Source organism: Corythoichthys intestinalis, chromosome 19 (assembly GCF_030265065.1).
Source record: "Corythoichthys intestinalis isolate RoL2023-P3 chromosome 19, ASM3026506v1, whole genome shotgun sequence".
In the NCBI taxonomy this organism is placed as follows: domain Eukaryota; kingdom Metazoa; phylum Chordata; class Actinopteri; order Syngnathiformes; family Syngnathidae; genus Corythoichthys; species Corythoichthys intestinalis.
This window is the reverse complement of record NC_080413.1, coordinates 32646195-32659018: the sequence shown is the minus strand read 5'-3', so window position 1 is coordinate 32659018 and position 12824 is coordinate 32646195. Positions and strand designations below refer to the sequence as shown.

The 12824-nt window shown below is 37.9% G+C and overlaps 1 protein-coding gene across 3 annotated transcripts in view; it reads left to right on the top strand.

The window, feature by feature from the left end:
* The window catches only part of snap25a (synaptosome associated protein 25a), a 99583-nt gene extending 87786 nt beyond the window's left edge, over positions 1-11797 (top strand). For all 3 annotated transcript variants that reach the window (XM_057822312.1, XM_057822310.1, XM_057822311.1), the window contains 3 exons: positions 2518-2637; positions 3826-3970; positions 10201-11797. In XM_057822312.1, the coding sequence (XP_057678295.1) occupies positions 2518-2637; positions 3826-3970; positions 10201-10269 (334 nt within the window). In that variant the 3' untranslated portion in view covers positions 10270-11797. The remainder of the gene's footprint in view (positions 1-2517; positions 2638-3825; positions 3971-10200) is intronic.
* The last annotated feature ends 1027 nt before the right edge of the window (positions 11798-12824 follow it).

The following is a 12824-nucleotide window of genomic DNA, read 5'->3' as shown; positions in this document are numbered from 1 at the left end:
GGAAATTGTGCTCTTTCGTCCATTCAATGTCAGCCGTTTTGGCATATTTGCTAGTACTGTTGTAAAATATGGGCGAGGAAATGTTGTTGTCAGATAGCCACATGTGAAGCTTTGTTTACATTTTATTGAACCAAAGATATAGAACATTTTAACCTGAAGCCACTCTTAGCTAATCACAGACCAGTTTTGACAACCATGGGGCTGAGTTGCGTCACATGAACTAAACCGTGGCCCTTTTTTTTTTTTTTAAAAGCTGGACTAATAGAGTCCGGCTAATGGGTTGTGCAGGATGCCTGATACATCACTCAAAAGGCTGTGTTCGTCCTAAAACCGGACAGGTGGTCACCCTAATGCTTAAAGTTAGCATTAGCCTTCATCAGACATTAATGCAATTACAAATGTTTTCAATATGAATGTGTTCATTTTTTGGGATTTGCATTGGAAAAACACAAAAAAGCTAAGGAGAAAAGCACACAATTTTACACAGAATGCAAAAAATGGGCAGGACAAAATTGTTGGCACCCTCAACTCCATATTTGGTACCACATCCTTTAGAAGAAATAATAGAAAGCAATTGCTTCCTATAACCATCAAGACGTTTTTTGCACCCAGTGTCAGAGGCAGAAAAACTACCCCAAAACATCATTGGACCTCCACCATTTTTGACTATATGCACTGTGTTATTTTCTTTATAGGCCTCATTATTTTTTCTGGCACTGGGTGCCTTGCCAGTGTTCAAGGAGTCATGAAATATGGAGTTTATCAAAATGTTTTGGGCCGGAATGCATAGTGTAGTGTCAGAAAACTGGGTCTGGGCCAGAGGTCATGGTTGTTCCAACAGGACATTGACCAAAAACATACCTCAAATAGCACCAAGAAATGGTTGGAGACCAGTGCTCAGTGCCAGAAAAAAGAAATGCCTACAAAGAAAAGAACACAGTGCCTATTGTTAAACATGGTGGAGGTCCAATGATGTTTTGGGGTTGTTTTGCTACCTCTGGCACTGGGTTCCTTGACAGTGTGCAAGGAGTCATGAAATATGTAGACTTTCAAAATGTTTTGGGCCGCAATGTAGGGTGTAGTGTCATAAAACTAGGTCTGCATCAGAGGTTATGGTTGTTCCAACAGGACAATGACCCAAAAACATACCTCAAATAGCACCAAGAAATGGTTGGAAACAAACCGCTGGAGAATCCTGAGGTGGCCATCGATGAGTCCGGATCAAAATCCTATTGAACATTAAGGAGAGATCTCAAAATTGCTGTTGCAAGTAGGCACCCTTCATATCTGAGAAACCTTAACAGTTCGCAAAAGAAGAGCGGTCCAAAATTCCATCTGAGAGGTGCACAAAACTTGTTGATGGTTTTACGAAGCGATTGCTTTCTGTTATTTTTTTCCAACTGATGTGCAACCAAATATTGAGGTGTGGATGCCAAAATTTTTGTCCATCCAAGTTTTGTCTAAAATTGTGTCGATTTTGACTTTTTTCCTCAGCTGTTTTGTGTTTTTCCAATGCACATCCAAGAAATAAACACATTCATACCGAAAACATTTGTAATTGCATTAATATCTGTGAGAAAAGCTGTTTTTTCTTGAGAAAAATCCAGGAGTGCCAATGATTTCATCCATGACTGTAAAACACGCCAAATATGGTTGTTCTGTATGCTAAAAATGACAAAACCAAGTGCCAGATACAATTGTTTAAGGTAAAATAGTGTATGACAAGAAACAGTGATGCAACACGGACAAAGGCACTCTGACTGCACATCTTGTTAGCACAGCTCTGTTTGTCAGTCCACTCTTCCTGTTGAGACAGAGACAGGGTAACCATAGATATCATTATCACATGCCCTACTGCAAATTAGGGACAGCAAGCTTTTCCAATGTTGATCAGCACAGTGGTGGCTGATGCGAAACAGGGAGGTCCAAGGTACGACACGTGTTATTCTGTCGACTTTTTCTTCAGTTTCTTTGTTTTATTTTATTTTTGTTGTTTTTCAAGTTTGTGCTCCACAATAATTGTCGTCCCCCTGCCCATCCACCCCCGATAGTGTGACAGTCTTGTACATTATATGTTCTTTGTGTCTCGGGAGCTCGTCCCTATTTGTTATCTGTAACGTTGGGACAATCCACCGTGAGATTGGGGAGGGATTGTTTTCATTGCAACAACATAGAGGTGCCAATGGGACAGTTTTAACAGGTTGTTGCACTTAAAATGCATGCTTTACCATACACAAATGCAGATGGCACTTAAAAGTCTTAATAGCATGTTACTCACCTATCACTCACATGCCTGCTATGCTTTGCTTGACTTAGTCTAGTCCCCACTATTACTCATATATGTATGTGCTGGTTGCATGAAAACAAGTAATTTGATATTGACTGATATATAAAGCCACCCTCATAGCCACGGCTCTCTGTGTTTAACTAATGGAAGCCGGTCTGGTTGGGGGAAATGATGATGCACTCCATTTGACTATCGAGTAACCGTTGTTCCTTGTCGCCTTCGCCGGCCAGGATGAAGAGCGGAGCCAGCAAGGCCTGGGGGAACAACCAGGATGGGGTGGTGGCCAGCCAACCAGCCCGTGTGGTGGATGAGCGTGAACAGATGGCCATTAGCGGAGGCTTCATTCGCAGGTAAGAGGGAGAGTCAAATTAAGAAAAATCCTTTCAGAGCACAGTTTATTCTAAAGCTAGGTTACTGTATGAATACTGCAGCAAACATTTTGACATACGAAGAACCGACTTTAAATGAAGAATGACGCCTGAGAGAAATACCAGGAAATGATCAAAAAGTATAATAGACCATAGACTTCACTATCAGTTGACGGGACATGACAAACTGTAGGGGGCCGAGCTTAAAAACATAAATTCAAATATTTTCAAAACCAAAGCTGCTAGCAACCTCAAACCAAAACAGGCACCTCACTTAAACATGAGTAGCGACATCAAAAAAATTAAAAGTCTTTCCCAAATAAAATCCTGATTTTTTTTTTTTTATACAAGTATAACAAAATTCAAAATGGCTGTAAAATTCTCAAATTTTACGCTAGATGCACAAAAATCTCCAAATTCTGAGATAATTACCTATATATTCAGGATCAATACCAATATTTTAGATATCATGGAAGTTTTTGCCCAAAATAGCAACTCACTCAATTTTCACATCAGAAACTTAATACTCAAGGAAAGCATGCAGAATCATCTTAATTTTACTCAACAAAAGCAAAACTATTATTTTCTATATACAATCACAACTTTTTTAGGTTGAATTCCGCTATTGTTATTAACATATTAACACATATTAACACAAAATCCAACATGGCAGCCGTCACAAAACAAAGAGCTTTTTAGGTTGAAAATTCTTCTAAATAAATGCTTAAATTGCGGAAGTTCTATAGATATAAATGTGAAACAATCTAGATTCTTGGTTAAAAGCAAAATATGGGCAGTTATCATTCATTTTACGTAAATATTTCAAGCCAAAGTTACACTAATTTTATCCATTGATTTTTTTCACGTTTCAAAGTGCATGCATGGTGCTATTTAATATGATAATTGAATCCTCGTCCAAATCACTCTTGAGACACTTCTACCTGCTTGTATGCAGTAAAACCTTCATCCTGTTTCCACCTAAATCCGGCGTTAAAACGCAGCGTGTGCATGAGTTTATAACAGTGAAAGCCAACTCAACGTTCTACCTGGGTCGGCCGCCTACGGGAAGGCGTGGCGCAATGTCTGTGGGAGCTGTCTTGTCAACTGATGGTGGAGTCTACGGAGGGACGTCAACAATATCAACAATTTGTATTTGTTCTTTGTCCTCAGGGTAACAGACGACGCTCGAGAAAATGAGATGGACGAGAATCTGGAGCAGGTGGGCGGTATCATTGGAAACCTGCGTCACATGGCCGTGGACATGGGTAACGAGATCGATACCCAGAACCGCCAGATCGACAGGATCATGGAGAAGGTGAAAAAAACACAATGGACTAAAACAATTTTTACGTACTGCTTGAACTGCGTTCTTGATATTATAATGTTAATACATACTGTAGATGATGAGCAGCTGGGGCGCGGGGCCGCTCCGTAGGGGGCCTATCTTCAAAAACTTAAAATTCAGATATTTTCAAAACCAAATCCGCTATCGGCCTAAAACTAAAACAGGCACCTCTCTTAGGCGTATATGAGTCTCCATGAGCAGCGGATTCAAATAATTAAAAGTCCTTCCCGAATAAAATCCCGATTATTTTTTTATTTAAGTATAAGAAAACTTAAAATGGCTATAAGATTCTCAGATTTAACGATAGATGCACAAAAATCCCCAGATGCAGTGATAATCACCTGTATTTTCAGGATCAATAGATCAAAGTTTTTGAAATAGCGACTTCATTTTTTTTAATTCAGTACAGTTTTGACATAAGTAAACAACAGCTAATAAATCACTCAATTTTGACATCAAAAACTTAATACTTGAGGATTGCATGCAGAATCCTCTTAATTGCACTAAACAAAAGCAAATTTTGCATTTTTCTATATACAATCACAACTTATTTATGTTGAATTCCGATATCAATATTGTACGGAGCCCCTAAGGTGACATGGAAGAAGAAAAAAACAGGGGAGAAAAAAAAAGTTGACGTTTAAAGAAAAAACACTGCCCCTAAAGGGACACTGAAGATTTGTTTTCTGTCAAAGTAAAAAAATAAAAAATAAAAAAATAAAAACATGGAAGTAAAAAAAAACAAAAAAATTCTTCATATCAAGAATTGATCTTATGTCATCATATTTTAGGCCTATATCGAACTATAACTATAACTAACTAAACTATATACACACTCTATTGTTGCCATTGTTTACCTGGAAATTGAGTCGCACAATGAACGTTTAAAATAGCGGAATTATGTGGGGTTTTTTTTTATTATTATTTTTTTTTTCAATTTTTTTTTCCCTCTCCGTCTTTTTTTCTTCTTCTTCCATGTCCCTTTAGGGGCTCCGTACTACTGCCTCATCACGTCTTGCCGGTTATCTCGCCCTTGTCGTTTTTAAGACATTACATAAAATATAACATGTAAAAGTGTTTTTGTATGGATGCAGAAATGTTTAAATGACTAGTTTTTTGCCCCCCAAAAAACGGGCAGTTGGCCAAAAATTACCTGATTATTTGAATATAAAGTTCCGCCATTGTGTATGGATACAAAATCCAACATGGCGGCCATCACAAAACATAAAGCTTTTAAGTTCAAAATTTGTCTAAATAAATGCATAAAGCCAAGAATTTCTATAGACTTGACCGTAAAACAGTTTAGATTCTTGGTTCAAAGCAAAAAACCCTGCTACTTTTTTCCATTCATTTTTTTCACGTTTCAAAGTGCATGCATGTCGCTATTTTATATATTTACCTTGAATCCTTGACCAAATCCCTCTTGAGACACTCCTGCCTGCTTTTATGCACTTAAATTTTTTTGTCCTGTTTCCACCTAAATCTGGCGTTAGAACTAGGGTTGTTCCGATCATGTTTTTTTGCTCCCGATCCGATCGTTTTAGTTTGAGTATCTGCCGATCCCGATATTTCCAGATCCGATTGCTTTTTTTTTTGCTCCTGATTCAATTCCAATCATTCCCGATAATTTTTCCCGATCATATACATTTTGGCAATGCATTAAGAAAAAAATGTATAAAACTCGGACGAATATACATATATATTCAACATACAGTACATTGTATTGTATTGTACTGTACATAAGTATTGTATTTGTTTATTATGACAATAAATCCTCAAGATGGCATTTTTACATTATTAACATTCTTTCTGTGAGAGGGATCCACAGATAGACAGACTTGTAATTCTTAAAGGATAAATGTTACTTTGTATTTTGTGACTAAATATTGATATCTAGTCTATTTGTTGAGCTTTCAGTAAATGATACTGTAGCCATTTAACTGTTCTGCCCAAATGCATGGTGGGAAGTGCAACCATGACTGTGCGTAGTGGTACCAATTGATATATCTTCTCTGCGTTGGGAAATAACATAGGGTGTTAAGAAAAAGATTGACTACTACCTTTCTTCCCCACATTGCGTCCCACGATGTTTCTAATCGTTGGGAGAGGGATTGTAAAGCTTTAGCCAATTAAAAAAAGTCTCCAAAAGCTGCCAAATTCACTCTACTCATTTTACACTGCCTTTTAGCTCTATATATAGGTATAACGGCGCCATTAAAGATTGAACGCGACAATGCGTGAGTGGGTCGTGCAGCGCATGCGTTAATTGCGTTAAATATTTTAACGTGATAAGTTTTTTAGAAATTAATTACCGCCGTTAACGTGTTAAATTTGAATTTTCTACTTTAAGCCTAAACTAAAGACTTTGGATGAGTGTAACACATTATGTCTGTAAGGGTAAATACAATTAGAAAACGATTCAATTAGAAAATATACTGTATATATATTTAAAAAAGGCATGTCCAATATTTTTTTGCCGATTCCGATACTTTGAAAATGACGTGATCGGACCCGATGCCGATCGATCGGGACATCTCTAGATAGAACGCAGCGTATGTTTGAGTTTATCGCAGTGAAAGCTGCCATGACACTCTGTCTGGCTCAGCCCCCTATGGGAAGCCGTGGCCCAATATCTGTAGAAGCTGTCTCGTGAACTGATAGTGAAGTCTATGGTTAATGTTGAGTTGTCTTTTCACTTTTCTCAATACAATATATTCAAAAACACTCTTGATACTGTAACAGCAACTGGCACACTTATAGTCAAATTTGTAAAGTAACCTTAATTGTAAAAACAAAATATTTTGTACTAAGTGAGAGCCGCCTTAGTGTTGGCGAGCGGTCTTAAAAAGCCTTAAATTTAGTCATTTGTTATAAATTGTATTAATTTTGTGATTTTTATCTGATAAGTCTTAAATTCCCTAAATTTTGAAATGTGTTATTTTATGTGAGAAATGTTCAAGCGGCAAAGAAAAACAAATTTTCACCCATCCCAACCCGATGATTTCAGCCACCATTTAGAGTGTAGGAATTATAGGGATCGATTTTATCGACGCGCATGAGACTGCCACCAATAAATTTCCCCTGAAGTGGTCTTAAAAAGGTTTTAAAGTCTTAAATTTCCCTTGATGAAAACAAAAGAGCCCATCGGTGTACTCATTCAATTTTTTAATTTCCTGAGTTTTGCGTTTGGCATTTTAATTCATCACTCTATCAGGTCAAGAGGAGAAACTCTTACAGAAGGTTGTGTTAAAAGTTAAAGTGCAGAAATAAGATTAAGATTTGAGAAGTCAAAGAAACTCTTCTGAATGGTCAAAATGGTGCTGTGAAACCCAGTGTCTGCCTTGACTCTACAAACCTCCTTCACCTGCCTATGTTTGTAAGCAATATAATTAGATTCGCAGCTGTTGTTTTATACCAGGGGTCGGGAACCTATGTCTTGTGAGCCATATCTGGCTCTTCTGAAGAGTGCATCTAGCTCTCGGCCAACCAGTAATCTTAAATGTGGAACCGGTCGGCTCGCTTGACATGAATAAGTTGTTCGTCAAAACTTTTCATCCACACATTGATCTTGAACACGTCATGGTTTGAGGATGCTTTGCTTGCAGCAGAACCTGGCCAGCTCACCATCATAGAATCCACCATGAATTCTATCGTGTGTCAGAGGGTGCTTGAGGAACATGTGAGATCATCTGTGAAAAAACTAAAGCTGAAGTAAACTGGACCTAGCAAAATGACAATGACCCAAAACATACCAATAAATCCACCAAGGACTGGCTGAAAAGAAAGAAAGTCCTTGAATGGCTGAGTCAAAGCCCACATCTTAATCCCATTGAGATGCTGTGGGGTGACTTGAAACCGGTTGAACATGCAAGAAATCTCAAACATCTCACAGCTGAAAGTATTCTGCATTGAGGAGTGGGGCAAACTTTCTTCAGACTGATGTCAAAGACAGGTAGATGGCTACAAAAAGTGTCTCATTTACCATAATTTCCCGAATATAAGGCGCACCCGTGTATAATGCACACCCCAAATTTAGTTGTAAAATCTAGGGAAAATTATTGTACCCGTTTATAACGCGCACTCTAATTTTAGCACCAATAAATAGAAGAATACAAGAAAACAGAGCTCGTGTACAGATACAGAAATGTCATTTTACTGACTGGTGAGACACAGCACAAGCATAGCACATTGGTAGTTCAAAACATTACCATAAACTGACAATATTTACGGTAACAATATAATTTGACTTCTCCAACTTACCTGAATCTAGGAGAAAACAAAACAGATGTGACTTTTCTTTTAAAGGCTGCTGTATAACTTGCTCGTTTCATCATGATGAATAAATGTTTCTTCCATGGATTGATACGGTAAAATGAAAGTGAGAACGTAAGTCGGAAATCCGTGAGAGCTCATCACCGTGAACACGAAAGTAACAATAGGAACTATTGTTATTTGGGTTTGAGTTTCCCGAGGGACAGATATAGTTTTTGGACACGTACAGAAAGTCTGTTGTAACGTTTGTTATGGTCCGAGTTGCGGAGCTGCAATAAACGTTGACTCAAATGAGTTCAAGAAACTAAATTCTGTGCTTTATGAAAAGTGAAAAAAGCAGAATTTAACACAGATTGGGCCGATTAGAGTGAAGTATCACCGAAACAAAATGGTGACGTCACGTACCGTAATGGTCGGCAACGCGTCGCCGCATACGTTTCTTCAACACAACGTGGCCGCGTCAATAAAAAAAAAAATTGGTCTATATATATATATATATATATGTAATACATATATATTTCTGTCTACATCCATGTACCCGTTTATAATGCACACCATGATTTTACAAGATGATTTTGGGGGGAAAAAAGGGCGCGTTATATTTGGGAAATTACAGAAAGTTATTTCAGCCAAAGAGGGTAACACTAGCTATTAGGTGGTAGGGTGTAATAACGTTTTCCTCAGTTAGAATATGCATTTGTGTTCATATATTTGGTTTAATGAGTATAACAATGTTATTTTTGTTGTTTACCAGCAATTAAATCACTTTCTTTCCCAGTGAAGGAGATAGTACGTTTTCTTGTAGGCACCCTCTAACTGTTTGAATTATTCTAATGTACTAAATATTAAAAAACAACAACAACACATTTAACCATAGTTTATTATCATAAAAAAGAATAATAATATAACGTATAATACATAGACGAATTCTTCACAAAGTAGGAGGCCAGCGCTGAGTCATCAGTACATTCCATATCAGCCCTTGCCTGATAAGCAAAGGAAAAGACACAGTCGTCATGTCTTCAGTGGGGCCAAGACCTACAAAAGCAACACCTGAGAACAAGAAGAACTAAGTCTGTTAGTTCGGCACCTCTCAGACATCAAACCCGCCCCGTGAGAGCCTTCAAAAGACAATGTTTAACTAATCGTTATTTTTCTCGGGAACCTTTTGTTGATGTGTGATAGGGTGACCTTGCTTGCTGAATATATTTTCTGTTTCGCCTTGCCGTTTGATCACTGTCGACCTGAATAAATTGTTAACTTGTGCTCCGAAGCCTTTTTCCAGCTTTTAAAATGGAGTTAGTACAAGGGGTTGAGATTAAGGTGAACGCGCAGAGTTTGGCCTTTTGGCTGGGTTGAGGGATTTTCGCTGGCCCGGGTCGTTGGATCTGCGCCAGAGCGGGTCCGGCGGCCGTGATTCCAGCAATCTGGCTAGAAGGTCAGATTCCTTCACCAGAGATAAAGAAAAACAAGATCAGACACTGATATGTGAACATTTCTTAGTAAAAAACTGTATATTTAATGGGGTGTCCTACTTTTTTCACATGACTCTAAGTTAAGAAAATGTCACACATTGTGAACTTGTGACGGAAACTATTCGACAGACAAAAACTGGCATCCTTTTCATTATGTTTTAGTCTGCCAAGACACGTTTTTAGCTCGTCGTCATCATGTCATCATGAAAAAAATTATTCGTTGATGAAATATTTTCAAAAACAGCACTGCTTAACAGCAACACAATTATTCCAACATTCTTTTAAGCAGTCTCTTTTTTAACAGGGACACTTTTGTAGTGGAAAATTTCAATTCTTTTATGTAACTGTGACACCTTTTAAAACCATATCGAGATATAATCACACACCTATTTGTCACGCACTGGAAGTGCTAACCCAACACGAACCCTCTCTTTGTTCTTTTCACGCACCCAGGCTGATTCCAACAAGACCAGGATTGACGAGGCCAACCAGAGGGCCACAAAGATGTTGGGCAGTGGCTAAACGCCCCCGCCCCCTGGCGAGCACAACCCGTCCCGGTGTACGGCGCCGCACGTCACGCCGACATGCTTTCATCATGATATTGACCTTCTAGGTTTGCACACATGCACATATCACCCCCTCCTCCCCATTGTAAATGTCGTTCTGTGTGTTGTTTGTCGAGCTTTTTCAAGATGATTGTCCTCGTAAAATGATGATTTCTTATACTCCGTACATCATTCTTTCCAAAGGTTGTATATAGTGCTGAGTTAATGGCGCTCTGGCTCACCTGTGAAGTTTTTATTCTCTTGATCTGAATATATATATATGTATATCATATATTATTCTATATCACATATAATATATATACACATATATATATTGAAGTATACTGCTATGGATGGCAAGTATATAACAGGAATGCGATACAAGCTATTTGTTTGAATTCTTCCTTTTTGAGTATCTCAGTATTGTCGTAGTAACGGTTTCACGTAGGCTACTGTCACGCTCTTTATTTTATGTGTTTCGTCACAGCAAATGGGAGAAAACCGATGGCAAGTCAGGATTCGCTGAGTTGAATACGATTGCAAACAGTACTTACAATCATAAAAGGCAGTCGCTGGGTCATTTCCCTCCATTGCAATCATACTGAGTTTACTGTTTAGACAATGTGCAACTAGATTCTCTGTAGCTGTATTAGGCATTTGCATTCCAAGTGATGTGAATTGTGCGTCCTCTGCATGACAAATGGTAGATTTTAGTCTTCTAAATAAAACCTGTCTGAAAAAAATATCTATAAAAAAGGATAACACGGCAGTAGCGACTTGACAAAACGCATGCTCAGTATTAGGACACTGTTGATCGTTCCATTCTTCCCTGCAAGTTTGCAATAGTGCCACTCTTTCTGTCTTGATATATTTACCGACTGTGACCATCTTGTTGTAAAATAATGCAAAGGGATCAAAAAAGTGAAATGAAGATGACGACATATGAAGATTTGTGGTTGTATTGCAAAAAAAAAAAGAAAAAAAAAAGACCTGTTTTCTAAACGATTATGCAGTTCTGTAATGAGGATGTTGATTAAGTGCTGAAAGAGGAGGACTGGTTGTGTACTGTAACATAGGTTTTGGATGCTCTGAAAATAAAATAAACGTTTGCAATGTAAAGCAAAGACGCATATTTCTGAGAGACCTTACTTTTATAAGAAGACTGTACCTGTAAGTTTATTCTCCCCGTGTGGTTTGTTATTGGTATATAAAAAAATAAAAAATGACAATGTTGACGACAACTATACACAGAAACAAAAAAAAAAGAAAACACAAAGGGTTTTTGTTGCTTCTGTACTTTAGAGCTATGCATACCAAATCTCCAAAATGTCCCCTTAGTTAGAGTAAGTTGATGAATCCCCCAAACCTGAATGACAATAGATTCAACTGTGAGATTGATGTCCTCAACGCATGTTATATTAAAAGATTCCCTCTCTGTATCTTGTCAGTGTGTAAAGTGGTGGACATTTTGTAGCTAGCTGAATTGATTAAAAGTAATCAACCCTGTATGCGTTTGTCTTTATTGCTCTCATGTATGTCATGAATAGACAAACAACAATATCGTTATAAAAGGTTTAAAGGGACTCTGCAATCAAAATCAAAACTAATACATTATTTGATTGGGGCCTCCAAAAAATATGGTTGTTAACAAGGCTGTTAAAAATAAGGCTGGTTTTAGCAGGGGTGTACAGTCCCTGACAAAAGTCTTGTCGCTTATCCATTCTGTAGAAACAATTGCTGATAACCTGACTTTTAATTATTCAATTGGTTTCAGAAATGGCTCATATGAAAGCTAAGACCCTCCCAAATGATGTTGAATGTACAAAAATATATTTGTTTCACTGAAAAAAAGATTTATCATTTAATGAAGACATAAAGGTCAAATTTTGGCAAGACAAAAGTTTTGTCGCCTACAGAAAGTAGTGTGAAAATTTAACAAAAAATGTACTTCAAAAACAAAAATATGTTACATAACATAAGCGAATTAAGTATTGGTACTGTGAGATCTAAATTTAATGTTTTGTATGATTTCCATGGGCTTGAAGGACTGCATCCATGCAGATCAGCAAGGATTCATACAATTTATTGATGAAGTCATCAGGAACATCAAAGAAAGCAGAGTCTTGCATGCCTCCCAGAGTTCAGGGTTTCGTCGCCCATGCTTCCTCTTTCATCCTACCCCAGACATGCTAATTGATGTTCATGTCTAGTGACTGTGCTGGCCAGTCCTGGAGGATCTTGATCTTCTTTGCCTTGAGGAACTTTGAGGTATAGATTGAAGTATGCGATGGAGCACCATCCTGCTGCAGAATTTGTCCCTTTTAATGGTTAGGAATGTAAGAGACAGCTAAGATTTGTTGATTTTTCAGACTATTTATATCTCAGGGTACAGACAATTAAAAAAGCGTGTGGCATTTGCCAGGGCCCACAGCCTGTCAAAAGGATGGATGCTGGAAAAGTGGCAAAAGGTGGATTTTTCCATTGAATTACACCACAGTCACCGCAAATATTGCAGGAGACCTACTGGAGCCC